The 21,774-nt window shown below is 42.8% G+C and overlaps 1 protein-coding gene across 6 annotated transcripts; it reads left to right on the top strand.

Annotated features, from left to right (window-relative positions):
- The first annotated feature begins 1,608 nt into the window (after positions 1-1,608).
- Positions 1,609-17,706, top strand: TPK1 (thiamin pyrophosphokinase 1). 6 transcript variants are annotated; one of them, XM_078860251.1, is made up of 9 exons: positions 1,609-1,786; positions 6,951-7,033; positions 10,297-10,374; positions 10,837-10,906; positions 11,951-12,023; positions 12,600-12,695; positions 13,264-13,410; positions 15,615-15,726; positions 16,352-17,706. In XM_078860251.1, the coding sequence occupies exons 2-9, from the start codon at positions 6,991-6,993 to the stop codon at positions 16,474-16,476; spliced, it is 744 nt and encodes a 247-aa protein (XP_078716377.1). In that variant the 5' UTR covers positions 1,609-1,786; positions 6,951-6,990; the 3' UTR covers positions 16,477-17,706. The 6 variants fall into 6 exon arrangements, with proteins under 6 accessions (XP_078716377.1, XP_078716375.1, XP_078716374.1 ...); XM_078860249.1 differs by lacking the exons at positions 15,615-15,726; positions 16,352-17,706 and having other exon boundaries at positions 1,609-1,767; positions 13,264-13,806; XM_078860248.1 differs by lacking the exons at positions 15,615-15,726; positions 16,352-17,706 and having other exon boundaries at positions 13,264-13,806.
- The last annotated feature ends 4,068 nt before the right edge of the window (positions 17,707-21,774 follow it).

The raw sequence follows: 21,774 nt of genomic DNA, 5'->3' as shown, positions 1-21,774 counted from the left end.
GGCTTCCTGGGCAATCACAAGGTCGAAAACTATTTGGAGCTGGTTGAGACTGGTGAAAAACTACGGCACAATGGGCTGTAGGATTTCCTTCAAAGTCCATATCCTTGATGCTCATCTTGATCAATTCAAGGAGAACATGGGAGCATACTCGGAGGAGCAAGGCGAGCGCTTCCACCAGGATATACTGGACTTTAAACGCCACTACCAAGGACAATATAACGAGAACATGATGGGAGACTACATTTGGGGGCTGATTTGTGAAAGTGATTTAAAGTATAATCGTAAATCTCGAAAAACTACTCACTTCTAAATCTTTTGTAGTAATTGTTTTATTACTTTAGTATAAATACATGTTAATTTTGATTCATATGTTGTTTTCTTCTGACTTTGTGTGAACGAAAAGACACAAATTCGCCCGTTTTCTCATTGAAAATAGGTACATTTCAAAATATCACTGCCCTCGTCACAAAAGCAAAGTTTGTTGGGAATAATATCCATTTTCTATACTTTTTCGGCATAAGCAATGAGGAAATAACACTTACTATCCAGGAACAAAAATTGTGTTACATCGTGTAATCTATCGGCCACAAGTGACCAATTCATTTGTATCAGACTGCATAAAAGTTATATAATTTACTATTCCGTGAACACTATAATTATGCAGTATTGTCTCCCTGTGTAGATATAAGCAAAGCGTTACAGGGGAGTGGAGGGGGGACTTTTTTAACACATTCCTGCGGAGGGAGCTGGTAGAAACGCTGGGTTTCTCAGTCAATGGCCATGGTCAACGGCGGTGTGGTGTATTCCACAAATATGCCCGACTGTGAGGGCGGGCACAAGTCGGCGTGAGTAGGTTAAACGTTGAGTTTTATAAGGGCACCACGGGGTGACCAGCCCCTCCCCACTCAGTCCCACCCGTCCCACCCCCCACCCAGCCCCACCCTCCCCACCCTCCCCACCCAGCCCCTCCCACCCTCCCCTCCCCACCCAGCCCCTCCCTCCCCACCCAGCCCCTCCCACCCTCCCCTCCCCACCCAGCCCCTCCCTCCCCACCCAGCCCCTCCCACCCTCCACACCCAGCCCCTCCCACCCTCCCCTCCCCACCAAGCCCCACCCTCCCCACCCAGCCCTTCCCCACCCTCCCCTCCCCACCCAGCCCCTCCCCACCCTCCCCTCCCCACCCAGCCCCTCCCTCCCCACCCAGCCCCTCCCCACCCAGCCCCACCCCTCCCATCCCCCACCCAGCCCCACCCTACCCACCCAGCCCCACCCTACCCACCCAGCCCCACCCCTCCCATCCCCCACCCAGCCCCACCCTACCCACCCAGCCCCTCCTTACCCTCTCCACCCTCCCCAGCCAGCCCCTCCCCACCCTCCCCTCCACATCTAGCCCCACACTCCCCTTCCCACCCAGCCCCTCCCTCCCCACCCAGCCCCTCCCTGCACGACGGACGGACGGACACAATAATCCCCAATGGGCTGGTGTAACCAGGAGGTTCCTACCAGTATTAATCGGAATGCAAGACTCTGCTCAGTGAGCATGGCCAGGACTGAAGGGGGCGCCACAGCCTTGCAGGAAGTGATGTCTCTTCCTGGTGGCGGCGCTGCTGGTAATGCTGATGATTTGCTGTGTGCAAATGTATTGTGGGAAGCTGAAAGAGCCCTTCGGCTGAACCGCGGACAGACTGGGTTGGGCAAGCGCTCGATCTGCTGCCACGCAGCGACTCCATTGAGGCTATACGCGCAGTTCTTCCGCTGAGAAGCGTGGTGCGTTGTAGTGGTGGTGGTGAGTTGGTGGGTTGGTGGGTTTCTCTCCCAGACGCACAGTTTGCCTTCCACGGCTACGTGTTTGCCCTGTGCTTCGCGCATGCTATATCCAGTGTAGGTGTCGTAGGCAGTAGCGTCCCGGTGGACTGATGACAGTGTTGCTGCTGCCTCTGATAACGTGATGTGTAAGTCACAGCAGGAATTGAAAGTAAAAACTTTTTTTTTTCAAAGATTGATTTTAATTCAGTTCTGAAATGAGTAGGGGGTTTGACGTATAGCTGTTTTTTTCTCGTTGCATTGCAGTCTCAAACTTAGACTGCTGACCGGCAAAACAACTGTTTTGGTTGTGAACAATTACTTGTCTCTGTGTGTGGTCTGTGAAGAAGTTGCATGTACGTGTGCGGTAGTGAGATTTATAACGCGTTATTCAAAAGGGTCCCACGATTCCATGCGAACATTTTATACATATACACGGTGAAAGAGGTGTGGGTATTCATTAGTGTAATCATGGCGTGGCTTGTTTACTTGTGACCCAGGGTGTCAACCAGTTAGGGCTGTAATTTCAGATAGGGATAATTTGCCCACCTTTGCTGATAAGGGAGAAATGCTCATTCATTACTCATGATCTATCTGACTTTTTACATCCGTACGGGGACATGGTAACAACCGTTGCATTCACCTGTCATATATCCGTCAAACCGTTGAGTTATTCCACAAATGAGCCATCATTAAAACAAGAATACTTTACAAACCATGCGTGTTGGGATAATTCTGTTAGGTAGAACAATTCCAATGTATTACGTTAAGCAGCCATGGTATAATGTGTATTACAGAAGTCGTAGAATAGTTTTGCACTGACAGTGTTTCTTTTTATTGTAGCAATGCAACGAAGACTGGTAATGTGCAGCATCTATCACACTGTTTATTTTTACATTTTTATGATAATTATTTGACGTGACATTTGTCTTAAACACATGTGGAGAAGACGAGTATTCAAGTCGGGATATTCAATTATTCTTTTTTCTAAATCTTAAACAAATGACCTTGCATCCCTTTGTCAGGGTATATTTAGGTCATTGGCGTTGTTTGACCATACTTCACCATGCTGGTCAGTACTAGTTAGTGAAAGGGATGGGAGGATTGGGTAGGAGGACCTCGGTCAAATATCACTCGCCTACATATATTATTACCCATGCCCAGGAATCAAACTCAGGTAGCCGAAACTCATAACGCAGTGCACGAACCATTTCAGTGATACAGCTCCTCTATATCCGACAAAACACAATTCCCAGATATATCCTGGGGTTTGTTTTTTTACAATTTTACCGTTTCTTCTGCCAACCTATTAAACAAAAAGGGGGTGGCGGGTGGTGTCGAAATGTCTGCCAGCTTACGTGCACAAATGCTGACTGATGCGCCCCAATGCAGGTCTCCCGAGATGCATAATCACCTGGCAGAATGAGACACCTGGCGCACAGAGACACGAATCGGGGACCCAATCGCATGGAGCAAGTGTCCGCCTTGAGCCGAGGACCAGAAGTTCATCATCGTGCAGCAGGCTCTAATAATTTACCTCCTCCCATGCGCGAAAAAAAATTGGAATGTTAATATAAATAAATAACATGGCAAGACATCGCAGAGTAACAAAAAAGGGGCATGGAAAAAAAACATGGTAATAATAAATAAAATACATTCTGTCGTTATGGAAGCCTTTGCACAAGCAATACGCCAAGTCTGCTGCTTAGAGATAGCTGCTTCATTAACTGTACGCTAACGGAAAAAGACATCAGTCAATAAATTGTGTTTTTGTGTGGTTGTTCTCTCTCTCTCGTTCCGTGGCTGCTGGTTCATTAATGTGCCTTGCAGTGTTGACATAAGGCGGGCAGGCGTGCTGGCATGAGCAGTAGAACAGCTCCGCTTACTGGTGAAATGTGGGTTCGCAGTCCCCATGAGTAACTCACCTGAGAAACCAGGTGAGAGGCCATTAAGACTTGAGACTATCACAATAAAATTAAGGGAATGGTCTTATCAGTCATTAAAAAAGCAGTTGAAGATAAAACATTCTCATTCTTCATTGACACTGCCCACTATCAGAAGCATTGAGAAGTGGCGCAGTTGTTCACACACTTTACCACGTAGGCTTTCGCGACCAATATCCAAAATATAGGTTTGTTGGATTAGATCGCGTCTATCCCTCTATTTAATGAACAAAACAGGAGGATTTTTCCACAAATCAGGCTGTCGCCTGATGAAGCTAGTTCTAATTACTGGCGAAACGTCGTACTCAGATTGTAAATGTTGTGGATGTCCTCTCCAACACACCGGTGTGCTGTACTAGTAATGAATTGGCACGTTCTGTTTTCGTGACAAACCTTACTAATTGGCTGTGTCGGGTGGTGGCGCGGCTTAATGACATTTATGCGATCTAACCAAAAATACCTATATTATGGAGTTCACACACTGTGATGTCAACTTTTAACACACCTACTGAGGTTTTAGTCCCTGCTGAGACTGACATCAGTAGTGATGTCTGAAGCAGTCCTGGCCCTCTCTTTCACCAACCTACATTTAAGTGTAATTCGATTACCTCCAGGATTGAAGTAACATGGGAAGCCTTTCATATTGTCCAAATAGAGTCACGTTCATGTATTTCAAAGCTGTGGTTTAAAACACAACAAATCTTGTTTGCAAAAGAGACGTGGAAAAAATGAACAGGGAAGTAATCTTGTGGAGAAAACCTTGCGAGCAACAGATTTAACACCAAACTTTCAAATTCTCAATGTGCCCAAGCAAATACAGATTGGTAAATATGCAGTGCACGTTGCAAACTTTCAAATTCTCAATGTGCCCAAGCAAATACAGATTGGTAAATATGCAGTGCACGTTGCAGTATAAAACGATTGTAAAATCAAAGTGGAATAAAAAAAATTGTTTCGAAACTAGAAATATACGTTATAATTATTTACATTCTAAATATGAATATGCTTTTAAGTAAAACAAATATAAAAATTAACTCTCTATGACATACTGTAAAAGTAATATCGTATTTTTTTACAATAACTTATTGAACCAACACAACATAGTGTACACTCATGGAAGGGACATTAAACATATTCTCTTTCAACAAAGTCTACATCCATTTAGCTGCGCTTGTGCCAAAGTGGAACCAGAGCAAGCGTTCCTTGGTTTTCATCCAGCAGTAGTTTGACCAAGCATTGTATGTTTTCTATTGGTGAGCATAGATAGCTTGTGTTAGCTCTTTAAACTGGATCATGTTTCCACCGAAATTAATGTGACACCCGTTTGTTGCCACGTAAATGCGTTCCTCGTGTAACGCGCAAGTCAAATCGCGCTGTAAGAAGCCGATTTTCCCACAGACGTCACCTCAGAAATGTTAAGTTTAATTCCATCATTTTAGCCCTGGATATACAAAATGTGAATAATCTTAATACTTAATCATATTATTGATATTACATTATTATTCCAAACATTACTTAACGAGGAGTTTAGGAACAAATGACTAAGGTTAAAAGATTACTCTTTACAAAGATAATTTAATCGGGAGTAATTTCGGGGGCTTCTTGAGGCTTCCGTGGGCAGCTTGCAGCAGCACACGTAATGCCCGTGACACTGGGCACCACCATAATGTGGTGAAGCCATCAGACATTTATATTGATTTTACTTTCAATTTCTAATAAACAAATTTAGAAATCTTATTTTTATTTTTTTCTTGAGCGCATAACTGCGAAACGCATAGCGTAAGTGTGAAGTATGTCCCTTAAAGATTAATCGTGTAACTGCGAATTCATGCGATGGGGGGGAGCGGCGTGTTACACGAGTGACGCCTTTCCTCTATTGACAACACCTTGTGCATTTTTTGGGCTAAAATTTCGTTTGTACAGACAAACGTGGTTTCAAAATAAACTTTTGGTAGGAAACTTAGAACAGCACACGCTGATGTCAGCAAACGCTTTAATGGAAACAGCGTTTCCGGATAAACGTTGGAAAAAAAAATAATACCGATTCCTTTTTTTTTATATGGCAGGCCGACTTCACGCATTTGTCGGGGTCCTAGTGTGCCCACTGAAGCATCTCATTGCACTTGAGTTTAATGTTGGCAAAAACAGCCCACGTGTGTTTCTTTTAATGCTGTGTAGGTTTTCGGCTTTCTCGGGTTCACTGTGGGAACTGATGACCCCCCGCGATGTTTCTCCACGTGCTGGGAGCACCAACTGTTCCATACAAAAGCTCCCAGCATGTGGAGAAAAAACGTCAGACACCATGCCAAGCAACTCGCGGTACAACCCAAAAACATATCGGAGACCTATGCATCAAAAAAAACAATACAGCAACACGCTTTGTGTGTCTACCTTCAGCTAGATCAGGCATATAAAACAGGGCAATGCCTCTGCAAACGTCGGTGTGGTCATTTGCATATGCAGAATATGGGAGAATGGCATGCGTTCTTGCATTAGGACAGCTTACTACTTTGATAGGGAAGGAGCTCTCCGAAGAGGTCGTGCCACCATTGATTACTATGGCTTGCCGCTTTTATGAGGATTTACTGTATCATAAAGTCACACGCAACTTGCAATATCAAATTTAGGTCGCTCAATACTAATGTGTAATGCCCGGTGATTTGAATTAGGGGGTTTTATTTCAAATTTTTATTTTACGAACCAACATTACTTTGCAGTGATGGCAATTACATCGATGATGACGATAATGACAACGTAAATCACAGTGACAGCGTCAGACCGAGATCATGAGTTCTGGAAAGATAGCGAGGACGAGTAGTAGATTGACTCAAGACGAATGTGCTTTGCTCGTGGCTATGGATGCATCAAGTCAGGTGGTTGTGGAAATTTCGGTATAATGCAATTTTAAATGTTTGCATTAAACCATGGAATGACCTGATCAAATATGTGTCGTGAATCCTCCAACCCAACACAGCCAAACAAATTCAATTGTCTCACGAACAAGCATTTTAACGCACCAACTATTGTTGTTTCAGCTCACCGGTTGTTTCAGCTCACAAGTTTGGCCAAACCGAATAATTATCAATGACAATATTGACTACAAAAACCTGCTTGTTTCAGTACGATTGTTTGCAACATCGCTTAACTCCTGTCTGAACCGTATATTGGTGTCCCGTGTAACCGAGCCCAAACAACTGTGTTCAGGTGCTGGCAGTGAGAAGACGAAAGCTGTGCGCTGGGAGTCATGGAGCGGGAGTACCGGCCACTGGACTGTCTCCTGCATGCAGGTTCGCAACAAATGAACTTCCATGTGTGTGTGAGGAGCGGTGGCAATGTGGGGAGCAGTGGCAATGTGACTAGCACACTGTACTTCAATCCTGGCAACCCAAGTTCGATTTCTCCTCACTGCCAACATCGGTGATGAATATCTGAACTGGTCTGGGGCCTCCTCTAGGTCGACTCAGCCTTAAATAAGTACCTGGTGTGGTGTGTAAACATCAACACCGGGGAAACAAAGGCAATGGGGCGTGATTCTGCCCACCCATCCTTTCGTGTGCCAAGCTGGCCTTCAAAGGTGCTTGCCAACAGCACTTGCCACAAAATCTGTTAAGGCTATACCGGAATCTTTGTTTTTGTGCGGTAATTGAAACACATGCAGCCAATACCGTGTGAGTGTTTATGACCATGTGGATTATTAATACAAATTCAGCACACTGTAATACAAAACTAGTATTTTATACTCTTTGGTTCTTTCGGTAAAGTCACGTAGGTAGAAATAATACAATAAATCACGACGTTTCGGACGCAACACAAGCGCCCGTCTTCAGGTGAAAATCGCGATAGCCGCGATGTTTCGGTTAAGATCGGTAACACAGTGGTTAGCACGCTGCGGTATTGACCTCGATCATGGTCAACATCAGCGGTGAGCGAAATCTGAACCGGATGCTGTGCTCCGCCCGCCCCTTATCACCAGCCCTCACTCGCCTGCTTGGTGCAGTATGGTCAAATAACCCCCATGAACTGCACGGCATATGGGGTTGCCTTCATGTAGCAATGAATTGATAAAGGGCTGAGCATGTATGGGTTTTCCTCTTGTTCAGTTTTTCCAAGCAAACCCTTGCATCTGATTTCCTGCATGCCCACTCTAGAAACCCCTCTTTGCCTTTTTGAAGGGTGTAATGAGTGTACTATGTGCAGCAGTTCACCCTAATGTGATTGCTAAACAATTACCTCTGGAAAATAAAAAAAAATCGAAATTGTGTTAGAAATAAGGATAAAAGTAGTAGCATATAATTGCTTTGTTTTAGTGGGTCAAGTTATGTTCACGTGTAGTCTGAATATCCCACATACCTACACATATACAGCATGTGCCGTCGCATACACAGCATGTGTAAAATACTCATTACGTTTTATACTTTATACGGTCTCATTAAGAAGCATACTTTAATTAGCAGGTGTAAAATAATCCTAACGGCAAAACGTGATATATTCCTAAAACTCATACAATCGTCGCACATGGCGCTAAGGGCACAAACTCAAACTTCTCGTTGTACGATGCATCTCTCGTATATATATATGCTTCTGCAGAATTGAAATTGTATATTTGCACAGCAAAGAACTAAATAAATCAATTGGCGCAATACTCGGATATGTTGTCCTTTGTAAGACGGATGTCCCCTCCTCCAGTCTCGCAAGAGCAACGATGCATCATCTTTATGCAACATTGATGTTACCTTGGCATAGAGTCCATATCAGCACTCCAGTGCACGCACGCGCCCCGCACTCATATTTTCTTCCATTAATATGTATGCGACGAAAAGGAAGCACAGCTTATGATGTACGATCATGTTGCTCTTTGAGATAGTGTATCTGTTTGCACCACGTGTCGTCAGAGGCTTATTTGAGTTGCGCCGGAGACCGTATTTGTAGCCGCCTCCTTCATGCCTGTAAAGCATGCGTGACATTGATCGTGAGTGATGCCATGTCTGCTGACTTATTTTTATTCAGTGCTTAGGGCTCATTTATTTCTTGAACCTATACAATCTTATTTCTCAGAACAAAATATATCTATATCCACCAGTTAAATGTACATTTATTAATGCGGTACATTGCTACTACTTATTGACCTAAACATTTTAAACTGAAAAAATTCCGCAACAGTGCAGGGAATGCACGCATTTGCACACAAAGTGTATGCATTGTTTCTGTTTTGGCAGTAAAGTTTGGTTTGTTTTTAACGTAATTTTTGCAACGGTTAATAATATGTTTACTGAAACACTCCAAAATCCACTTGAGTTTCACTTGTACGGCTGAAGTAAATAATCCTAAATGAAGTGACTGGATTTTTTTTGGAGAAATTAAAACATTGCATGAACCAGAGAGACTTCTCCAACGCTCAATTCCAGGATTAAGACCTTAATTTTACCTCTGCCTATGACTCACTGCCTCTATATATAATAAATACACCCACTGTTCCCATACAACGTCTTAAGATTCGGTCGCATTTACATCCTATATCATAAATCCAAATGGTTATCCGGTTTTGACCGTGTTTTTACAGTTTGTGCAAAGGCGAGCAGGTCAGCATTTCTCCCATTAGAAGGTGACCTGCTGTCAGCAATTAGCTTATAGAAGAAAAATTGTTACGTCCCCAGAGCAATGTGTGTCGTAAATGTCTTCACAGTGGTGCAGTTGAACTCATTAAAATTACTTGGGTTCACAGAACCTGTTGGATATTTCTATTAAACAATTTAACACGAATATATCATTCCTGGCTGGCTTGAGACAATTTCCTTCCCTTAGGTCACCACTTACCAACAAACCAGCCAATCATCACTTTTCTGGTTGTGAGCACAACATGTTTCGGTTAGTCCGTGGGCTGTAGCAAAAATTAGTACCACCTAAGGTAGCAAGACTTTGGTTGTAATCATTTATTTATACGGCTAATGAGAGCGAGTTATTTTATAGGCCACTCATTTCAAATGGTTGTCACACAGTTCACTGTTATTGACCACATAAATAAGTTGGAACCAAATCAAAATCTTTATTTATACTGGAGGAATCTGATGAGCTATAAAGCTCTTTTTCACAGATGTCCAGTAGGGGTGCGTCAGAAAGTTTCAACAACAAACAATACAAAGTAAGCAAATCACTAGAAATACAAATTAAACTAAACTATTTTTATTTTTCTGAGTAAATTCTACTGAGCTATTAGCTTATTTTTTAGAAGCAACCTGGCCACAAATTATAGCTCAACGAATTTGCTTATGTGGAAATGTATAGCGGCCAAATCATCCAAATAATCTAAACGCGTGTTTATAAATGTGTAGGGGAAAACCCGGAGGACCCGGAGAAAATATGCACTGAGGTTCTGCCACCTCGGGTGGTACCAACAAGTGGAACATCTCATTTAGGCTCATGGACAATTCGTGGTCAGTTTCCAGAGGCTAAGACTGAAAGAAGACATGATTGCGCTCATTGCCGTGTCGTTTTGAAAACCGAGCCTGTGTGATCGTTAATCCATTTCTGCTGCATGTGTGTTCTGTTTCAGGCAGTGAGAAGCTGGGGCTCTTGATTCTAAACCAGCCGCTCGATGGACCAGAAAGGCTGCAGCTGCTTTGGAGCAAATGTGAGCGAGCTGAGCTTTCTGGGACTTCTCGCCCAGACACAGGCCATGGCAGATTTTAGCATATGGCCAATGACGCTTATGAACTGAAATGTCCATCTGTTATAATTATACCCTTTATAATTAGACCCCATAGCCTCCACCACAGGCCATCACTTCCTCTGATGTGTCCTTCCCATGCCTATTTTTTTAACACTCATTATATACTTGCGTATCTTCAGATACTGTAAAATAACTTTTATTAACCAGTGTAGACATAAACATATACTCGCAAGCATTTGAACCACGGAGATGGAGCAATGAAATCAGCCCATGTGCTGGTGCGAGATGGATTCTTGTATCGCATGACCACGAGAGATGGTGGTGGCCTTAATCCAGAAGTGAATTTTTCTCGGTTGCTGCTGAATATGATTATTTGTCGGCTTTGTCCTACCCACCATGTGTTTTTTTCTGCTGGTCCATCAGCTGTGATTCGAGCGTGCGCGGATGGAGGTGCGAATGCACTGTACAAGTGCATGGGTAACTCCCGTGACAGGTAAAGCCCCACGGTGAACCAGCGACTCTGACGTACAAGCAGGGCACGTCTTCAAATATGCCACGCCCACGTGCTACCCCTGTGCTCCCATGTGAGGCACCTATTGACTGCAATTAATGTCCATGTACAAACCTGTTTGTCGGTGCATTGCTGGATGAGGGCTCCTCTTCACGGCGTACAGCCCGCGAGGGTTGTTTGACGATGCCTCCATGCTGCTGGTCCATGCAAGTTGATGACGACGGGGGAAGTGCAGAACAGCAATGGATGTTTTTGTAGTGTAGTGGTATTTGCTGCCCACAAAGCATACTTGAACCATCTTTTGTGCACGGCGCTCACCCGTCTCGGTATTATCCCAGCTTAACCCAGCTTAGCTGAGCTTAAAAAGGTCTGTAGATATCGGGGCCATTCTGGGTGATTTGATCATAGGATTATCATTCATACAGAAAACATAATTTACAGCCCTTTGTCAATTTAGTGCTAGGTGAAGGGCTCACCATGCCATGTCTGTCTCGGGGGTTGTTTGACCATACTTAACCACGCTGGTCAGTGCGGGTTGGCAGAGAATAGTGCTCCGCACCAGTTCAAGTATTACAACTGATGCCAGCCGTGGACAGGAATCGGGTTTTCGAATCACTGTACTAACTGCTGCACTACACGTATCATTTTTATGTCCATTGTGGTTGTGCGGTACATTTTTTCAATTTATTTTAAAATGAATGAAAATCGAATGAAAACATATCTGAAATAGTATGTGAGTGCAGTGGAGGAATTTCTTCGATATTACAAATAACTTTTTCAAAACTCTCATCGGAATATATGGCTAAAAGCTGAATTGAAAATTAAAGGTAAAACCTAATTGATTTTAATACATATGAATCAGGTTAAGATATCCCTGTGCAATGAATTAAAATGTGCTTAAATATGTATAAAGTGCATATGCACTGCTGTTTCAGACACGTTTAGGCCACATTGATATCCAGTCAATCTTAAACTGCACGTCTAAGTAGCAGTGAGTCTGACGTTGAAATTATTTTGTGAATTAAGGTTTATCCCAGATTTCATCAGCGGAGATTTTGACTCAATCGAGAAAGCCGTCGAGGAGTACTACAAAGAAAAGGTAAGGGAGGGCATCAAATAAGGTGATACTATGGGGCAGGAGGTGGCAGGTGGGTCAGAGCTCAGAGCTCAGATGCGCGCCAAGCTGGCACTGTTGAAATTCTGAATTCAAATCCAGGCACTCGCCTGTGATGAAACCTGGTTCTCAAGTGTAGTGAGTTTATGGTCTCAGGCCAGTTACAAATGGCTGCACAAAAAAACCCATCATTAATTTTGGTTCTGTGTTAGTCATTTGGCTAATTTCCAGGTTTAAGAAACTAAAATGTCAGTTTGACTGGACTGTGTGATGTAAGGAACATGAATATCCTTTGGAGGAATAATTGTGCGTGGGAAAGTGCTGCCCCCTACTGTTTGCACATGAAGGGACCTCAGATGTAGCTCTGCGACATCTGATTCCATGGGCTGTTCTCGAACATAAATGGATACTTCATCTCATGGCATTACACTGATAGCACAATTGAGATACATTTGTGGGAAATGACAAGATTTTTTTTTTAATCCCATGCTCTGGGACAATACATAGTTTTTGGATTTTCAAAGCGCATGGAGGTATTTATGGCCGTGTTGGGCTCTACAGGGCAGTGACTTCATTAAGACTCCTGACCAAGACCACACGGACTTTACCAAGGCTCTGCAGCTTCTCCTGCAGCGAGCCCGTGACCACAATACAAAGGTGACACTGCCCAGTCCACACATTGCTCATGCTCACATTTTCTCTGCCAGATCATTACTGACCATTGCACATGCTGAATCTTATTTCCAAGCGTAGGTTAGCTGATATTTTATATTTAATGTTGGTAGACGGCCTTACCGAACTATATATATACTTCACATTCAGAATCTTAATTTAGCCTGGAGGAATTCTGAGAAACTATTTAAGAGAACGAGTCATCGGTAGAACAGAAAAGTGTTGAGCCTCGGTGAACAAAAGAGAGTAAACGGCACAGGTGGCGAGGAAGAAGAGAAATCGCAACCCCCCTCTGAGCAAAGGTTCACTGGGGGCTTCAATTGAACGACATGGCTGTTGGAGTAGAGAGTACATGAAATGAAGCAGAATAAGATGAAAAGGAAGAGTTTGGTATGGATGAATCTATAGAAGACATTTAAAATATACATATTAAATGCGGAGTCATTGGAGAGATCTAAATATTGTACAATTCTATTCCAAATAATAATAATCAATTACCCGTGATCATAATAAAATACAACACTGTGATGCGATTGCCATTTGTGCTGTGCAGATCGACATGGTGGTGACTCTGGGTGGACTGAGCGGTCGTTTTGACCAGATCTTGGCGAGCGTGAACACCTTGTACCATGCACGGCCCCTCACCAACCTGCCCGTCTATGTCATACACGGCTCCTCGCTCATCTGCCTGCTCCGGGAGGTAGGGTTGCCACTTATGAGATACAAAAAAAAATCGGCACACAGCATGGGAAGAAGATTGTCTCACAATGCCAGAAAAGGAATGGTATGTTGCTACATAAATGGCAAAACCAGGACTTGTATTGTCCCAGAAGACAAACAGATTTCCCAGGACAGCTACCTCAAAAAGAGGACAAATTTGGGAAAACCAGGACATGTGGCAACCTTAACGGGAAGTAGGTGCACAATTGTAATAAGTTGCAATCGTAAACAATTTTGGAGATTAATACAATATTCCGTACGATATGATATAGCTGTATATAACATCTTGATTTGAAGCTTTCGTGACTGCAGGAATCCATACTCTTTGGTTCTTTCGGTAAAGTCACGTGGGTAGAAATCAAATAAAACAAAATCACGACGTTTCGATCGCAACACAAGCGACCGTGACTTTACCGAAAGAACCAAAGAGTATTTATATAACATCTACACCACATCTCAAGATGCTGTCCAGAGAAAAACAGCACATATAGTTTATAGATGGAGTCAGTAACAGAGGTAAAAATTTAGGTCTTAATCCTGGGCATAAACAGAGGCACAGATGCCTGGGGGAAGGGAGTTCCAGGTAAACATTTGAATATACAGTAAAATGTAATGACGTGGCCTAATCCAAAAATCAATTGTGAAACATATCAGCTTTGAAAACTAACTGGTAGTGTTGGTAAGGTCTATTAGAAACTATAAATAAATCGTTATTATATGTAAGTGCAAGATATTGAATGATTTAATGACTCATCACTAAGATGCATAATTTATAAATGTGTATGCATTTATTTATCCAATTGTATTTTCACAAAATATCTTCTAACGTTGCTGTGAATAACTTTGGTAAACTGTATCTCCTTGCCAAATAATAGCGCATGGGCCAATGATGATTAAGAATATGAGAAAAGGTAAGCAAGTCATGAACATCTTCTTGGTTATGGGAACCTCATTTGCCAGTAAAAATATGATAATTGGTTTTTTACCCTTCTATCTGGCAACAAAACTGACACCTTTTTACAAGGAGTCATGTTTGCATAGACCGCAATACCTGCAGTCATAATACAAACAAAAGACATAACTCTGATAATGTGCACTGTCCATATTTTTACTGGCAAATGAGGTTCCCATAGTGTAGATGCTTGCCCCGAGCTCTCATACTCTGATGGTGCATTGTCTTTGAGTTGTGCGCCTTTTGGCGTCATTTGGTCCAACCCATGTGAGACTAGGCTCTAAGGAAAGCTGTCTCGGGTGTGGACCAATCAACTTCAAGGACAGTGCACATTATCAGAGTTATGTCTTTTGTTTGTATTATGACTGCAGGTATTGCGGTCTATGCAAACATGACTCCTTGTAAAAAGGTGTCAGTTTTGTTGCCAGATAGAAGGGTAAAAAACCAATTATCATCTTCTTGGTTCTTTCGGTAAAGTCACGTAGAAGAGAAATAATGAAATAATAAAAATAAAACATAATAAAATACAATTCTCACGACGTTTCGGCCACAACACAAGCAGCCGTCCTCAGGTGAAGACGATGTCTTTCCGACAGCCCTGTTCTTCACCTGAGGACGGCTGCTTGCGTTGTGGCCGAAACGTTGTGAGAATTGTATTTTATTATGTTTTATTTTTTTTCCCTTCTACGTGACTTTACCGAAAGAACCAAGAAGATGAATCCCTGCAGTCATGAAAGCTTTAAATCGAAAAAAAGTCATGAACAGTTTAATAAATAATATATATAAAGTACAAATCGCACAAGTGCATAATGTCCTGCCGATTTTTCAACACGAAATGGAAGCTAGGGCAAGGCAGCAAAACAGTGACAAAAACAGTCCCAGACACACCAAAACAACACAGAATCCCTCAAAAAAATTGCACATTAAAATAGAACTATCGATACACAGGTAAGGATCAATGTTACAAATCACATTTGCAAAATGTGGTTCTATGCAGTGCCAATGTTCTGCTTCAGGATGTGTTTGAAGGAATATTTACGATGCTAAGGGGTGGGAAACAAGGTTGTTCCAAAATGTTGGTGCAACAGCAAAGGCTTTGTCACCTATTCCAAGTCTTGTTCTAGAGAAACATTAAAATATTGTTTTTATTCGTGCCTTCTAATAAAATCACAGCAATTCCATATTGTGCAAAAGTATTTTTTTCCCCTCTCATGCGCATTTCCCTGTTGAAGGGCAAAAGTACAATCCGTGTGGACAAGGATCTACAGGGGTCGTGGTGTGGCCTCATTCCGGTGGGAGAACCATGCCACCACGTCACCACCTCCGGCCTCAAGTGGAACCTGAGTAGGTCACACCACTCGCCAATCGAGGTTGGGGCTGGCCTTGACCTCCAGCTGAGTCTCCAAGGCATTTAGCGTAAAATTTAATATCAAATTAATCTTCGAAAGAATGAGGTCAGCAGCATCCGAGGGTAGTATTCGACCTTTTCAGCTGGAATTAAATGGTTATTTTTTCAGTTAATTTGATGCTTTCATTCATGATCTCAATACCAATTGTTGACTTTTAACACGTAGAAATAACTGTATTCCGATCATTACTCTACTTTTCATAAGTAGAACATGTCACAAAACACTTTGCAGGATTTATCCATCCGTTTTTTTAAAACATTGAATAAACACGTCCATGTAAGTTGTTACAACCCACCCATTAACGGAAATGTTGACATAGTAAATACTAAAATATGGCCTTTATTTTATCTGGCATAAATATAACGTGTTAAGATGTTCAGATAAAAAGCAGAAACCATTTTTATCTTGACATTTTTATCTTGACACTGGTGAAAAGGGTTCCCATGGTTATGAAAATGTTGACATTTGCTCCATTTGTATGTTCCCAGTTTGCACATTACATAATGTCCCAGCTGAATAAGTACATTTAATGATTCTTAATGAGCTGTGTTTTATTCCAGGCGACGCTCAGCTGAAATTTGGTACGCTTGTGAGCACGTCAAACAAGATGGATGAAAGTGGAGTGGTCACTGTTGAAACCGATGCTCCCTTGGTGTGGACCATGGAAGTGCCTGGGCTTAAGTAGCATCTGTTTACCTTCGTCATGATCATTATAAGCCATGGTCCATCTACTGCTGGAGGAAGGCCTTCCAAAGCTGCTGCCATCTCTTACGATCCTGCGATGTCAGGGTTTTGGGGAAAGATATTCAACCGTACTTTCGTTCATCTTATTTCAGTGAAAAATAATTGACTGTTGATTTGTTCGTTTTAAATGTTGTTTTAAAACATTTGGATACTTTTTATCTTCAATGAAATGCAAATAAGCTTAGATACGGACGAAATGTCACGCATTCTACCTATGGAGTTCATATCATAAAGGGCTGGGTTTTATACTAGAAGGTGCTGTGAATGGTTAAACGTCTCCTGAAGCTGCTGTGCCTTAATTACAGTTTTTGCCATGTGTGCACCTAAGTACACCCTCAAGCTTTAAGGTTATTGAATGAGTCCTTTAAGGATAAGTAGTTCAAAATAAATAATGAATATGGTATATACAATGCATATCGATAATGCAGTATTACCAATTACTAATATGAGCCAAGAATGTATGTGCGTAACGCGCGTTATGTCACTCCACGTCGACCAGCCCCCCTCAATAATAATCATGAACAAGTGACGTCACTCCGCATGAAGGTGGAGCGGAAACGAAAATTTGTTTACGCAAATTAGCTTTAATTTTGGCCTTTCTTTATGGAAAGTAAAGCGAATAAAGAAATCAACGCAGCAACTAATATAACGAGCCAATCGAGGCTTAGTGTCCCACACGTGACGTCACTCCAGATGCACCCCCCCCCCCTCATTATTATTCACGTGTGCCTGGATTCTTTGACTAACGCAGAAGGTCGAGCGGTTATGATAATTTTTTTACGCAAATTCGCTTTTGATTTTACGTATCTTTATAGAAAGTGAAGGCAATAAATAATTCAACGCCGCATCAGTGCATTTGGTGCCTTTATTTATTTCTTCAGCACGTCCTACCAAAAGGTTAAGTCGACTTTAAGCTTCCAAATTATGCTACAATAAACATTTCTCTGCTACTTTGCAGACACTGTATCGAATTCCAATTGTTTTCAACCCCAGCGAGCGAAAGCGGAAGATAGTAAGTATCAGAGCAGTGAATGGGAAGTAATTGAACGTCCGTTTAATACAGTGCTACTGTGACATAATGTCAGGTGTTTTATGACTTTATTGCGTGCAACAACCACTGCCATTAATGCAGTGCTGCGGTCAAATGCTGCGAGGTGTTTTATGACTTCCTTTTGTGCAACATTCAGTGCCATTAATACAGTGCTACAGTGAAATGCAGTGAAGTGTTTGATATTCTTTTTTTCAATATTCCCTGCCATTACATTTAGACAAGATAAAATTATACTCTGATCAATTTATTCGTAACTCTAATGCTTCTCTTTGCTCTTCGTTGTTTGCTAAGTTACTTCAGACAGTATCAACACTCTACTTTCTTCACTCTTCGCTATCAAGCGTCCATCGGTGAAGATTAATTTGTCAGTTAACAGCTTCATGTGATTTAAAAACAGTGCTAAAGTGAAGTTACGGGGTTTTTTTTACTATACAGCCTTCATCCCGAGTATCGACCTTGCTCCAAGTGATGTCACTTTTTCGTACTGAAACGACGACAAATTTCGATCATTTCTGCGTAAGCTATGACGGTCAACAAGTCGCAGGGTCACACTTTTTAAAATTTGGGTATTTATCTCAATGAACCCGTATTTTCCCATGGCCAGTTGTACGTGCCTCTGTCTAGATCTAAATATCCTCAGCGGATCAAAGTCTTCATCAAAGATAGCCAACTGCAGGGAAACCTTTTGAACAGTGATAAGAGATTCACACAAAATATCGTATACTAATAAATCTTCCAAAGTCCTTAATTTCATTTAATAAGTAAAGGACATTTTATTTTTGTGCTACATTTCCTAATAAAATTAACAATCACAATAAAACGTTCATTAACATCTTTAATATTACAGCTTCCGTCCTAGAACGGACTAACAAGCTAGTTACTAATATAATGAGCCAAGAATGTGTGTCCCTTGTATGACGTCACTCCATATGAGCCCTCCCCCTCAATAATCATGAGCAGGTGACGTCACTCCACATGCCGCACCCCTCCCCAATAACCATGAGGGGGTGACGTCTCTCCACATGCCGCACCCCTCCCCAATAACCATGAGGGGGGTGACGTAATTCCACATGCCGCACCCCTACCCAATAACCATTAGCGGGTGACGTCACTCCACATGGGGCAACCCCAATTAATAATCATGAGCTGAACAATTTTTCTATTTAATGTTTCAGATTTACTGCAATATACACCCGCCCGTGGACGGGCAAACAAGCTCGTTATAATATTGCTCTCAGATGTGGTATTATATTGTCCAGCTTGTTTTGGGGCATTGTCTGACATTTTCATTGCATGCTGGAAGCTTCTTCAGTTTTTAATTGCCTCTCAAATTTTTTTTTACGTATTTCTTTGTTAATGATTTCTATTGATCCATACACGGCAGCGGGGGAATGTTCAATTTCCGTGGCAGGTGGGTGGTGCATACCGGGATAGGCGGCTCGGACAGACAACCAACGTGGACGTCAGTGGCGGGCCGTGTATTTTACACCAAGGCCTTCAGTGCTATCCTCCCGCAATTAAACCTCCATCGAATAACCTCATCACGACCCTTGGGCTATAGGCTATTGTCATTCGACAAAACCACCCCATATTCACAGTGACAGTCACCTTTATTGAGTGGAATAAAGTGATTTAACACGAGGCTCAACACCTATGGGAGTTAAAATACACTAATTGCAGAGACATGAATACATGGTGACTGAAACCATCAAGGATGTACCACTATTACGCAGTATGACAGGATGCTGCATCACAAATAGACATCGCATTGCCCAAATCAATGTCATTACCAAAGAAACAAGAACAACCTCACAACCAGTCACATTTACTCATACGACCAAGCAAGCAAAAATACCGTAAAGCACAAATAACACAATCAGGATTCAACAGGCTTCCCCACAGATTCCAGCTAAGCTGCTGGGCCTGCAAATGTCACCATGCACATTCAAAGGCACAGCCAGGCCATTGAATCTGAACATTATTCACACCAGCAGCAACGATCTAAAGAAAGCAAAAATAAATAGCTGGGACAGGGCTGCTAGCTGCGGGGTTGGTCGACCCTTCCTCACAATTCCCAGCTTTTATTTAAAGGTCCTTCTCGAAAAAGGCTTTGCCAGTAAAACTTCCACCAAATACATTTCTTCTCCTTCAGCAATTGTACGTTTAAAAAACAACAGGGCTAAGTAAAAATCTAAACAAAAAATCTAAAAGCACTACATCTAAAAATCTAAACGTCACAAAAGAAAGTTTAAATACATATTAGCTGATGCTACATTACGTGCTAGCTAGTTTTACTTCAGTTAGCTAACTGGCCCTCCGATCATGCCACACGAAAAATGCTGACGTCGACGGCTAGGCCAGCTAGAAGGCTCCGGCGTGTCAAAGAACACGCGCAACATGGCAAACTCGAAATCTGATTGGTTAAAGAATATGACAACAACATCGTCGCCAGTTGCTTCAATAGCAGAGGGATTCACTCGAAATTCTGAAGGCCTCCGGGTAGATTTTTCACCCGGAAATACATATAGCATTAATTAAAATGTATATTCTTATATATAAAAGGGAAATTTGTGAATATGTGTGTCTGTTCTAAATGTTGAGCATACTTCCCGACATGCAACAAATTAGAAATTTGGCATGTGTATAGTTTCCAGGCTGTACACAATGCAAAACGTATAAAAATAGACTTTTGTTTTTTTTTGGGGGGGGGCACAATAATGGATATATATTACACGACAAGTGAACGGTGACGTCACATCTGTGATGTCACCCGCATGCGGCAGCGTCACGCAGTGTGCCTGCTGACGTCACGCATCCCCCCCCCCCCACCTTATTAATCCAAGACAAGAATCCACCAAGTCCCGGGCGAAGCCGGGTAGTAAAGCTAGTTAAACTATACAAGATATAATTGTCTGATTCTGACAATCTCTAGGCCAGCGGAGAAGGCCTTGCTGTCCCTGGCGGCCTGCCTCTGGTGGACGTGTAGGACCGTAGCATTTACGTGGCACGTGCGTCAGATCCCTCCGGGGAAGGAAGGGGAAAGAGGGCGGGGGGACACATCCTGCGGAGGGAGCTGGTAGGAACGTTGGGTTGCTCGGTCAATGGCCAGGGTCAACGGCGGCGTGGTGTATTCCGCAAATATGCCCGACTGAGGGCGCGCACCATCTGGCGTGAGTAGGTTAAACGTTGAGTTTTATAAGGGCACCACGGGGTGACCAGCCCCTCCCCACCCAGCCCCACCCCTCCCAGCCCCTCCCCACCCAGCCCCTCCCCACCCTCCCCTCCCCACCCAGCCCCTCCCCACCCAGCCCCTCCCCACCCTCCCCACCCTCCCCTCTCCACGCAGCCCCACTCCTCCCATTTTTGGATGCACGACGGACGGACGGACATAATAATCCCCTGTGGGCTGGTGTAACCAGGAGGTTCCTACCAGTATAACAAATGCATCTAAGTACAGTAACTGAATTAAATTACTGAAGAATCTTATCACGTGAAGCAAAACTTCGGACGTCATGCAGGACAATACATTACGACCCGGAGACACATCGGAAAGCTGGATAGCTCGACTGGATACAAAGCAGTAGTACCTGTAAATGTGACATTGATATCCAGTCTAGGTTATAAATATATAACGGTGCATTCATGAGCGCTGCCTTATAATTTATACCTATACAGCAGACTAGCACTTCAGACAATGACTCTTCAACAGGGAGAATAGGTATTTGTAATATTATGACTTCAACTGAAGTGGTGTTCATAACAGCGATTGTGAGTTGCACTTTTGCCTGTGCTTGTTTGCCATTGCCAAGGTAGTCTCTTAAGTGATAATTCATCTTCGGCTATGATCTTGAGGATCACCATTTTCATAAACGAAACCCTCCGACATGCACTGTCTCATTCGTGAGCTCAGGTACTTTACTGTGATAGCCAAGAGGAGAGTGGGAGCAGAGTGGTTGGGAGAAACGTCATGGCAATAAATCTATGTTGAACTTCTTTCGCACCGTACATAGCCAACCGTCCTAATCGGAGGTTCGGGGGAAGGACAACAAACTAAACACAAAAAGCAATTCTAAATAGTGCCCAGCGTAAAGTATGGGTAAAATAGCCACAGGTCACCTGGGCTGGAGACCACTTTCATTTTCCCATAATAAATGTTCTTTAATGATGTCTGAATTCCAGAAGAAGTGC

This window comes from Lampetra fluviatilis, chromosome 10, assembly GCF_964198595.1.
Source record: "Lampetra fluviatilis chromosome 10, kcLamFluv1.1, whole genome shotgun sequence".
Lineage (NCBI taxonomy): Eukaryota > Metazoa > Chordata > Hyperoartia > Petromyzontiformes > Petromyzontidae > Lampetra > Lampetra fluviatilis.
This window is presented reverse-complemented; position numbering and strand designations above follow the sequence as displayed.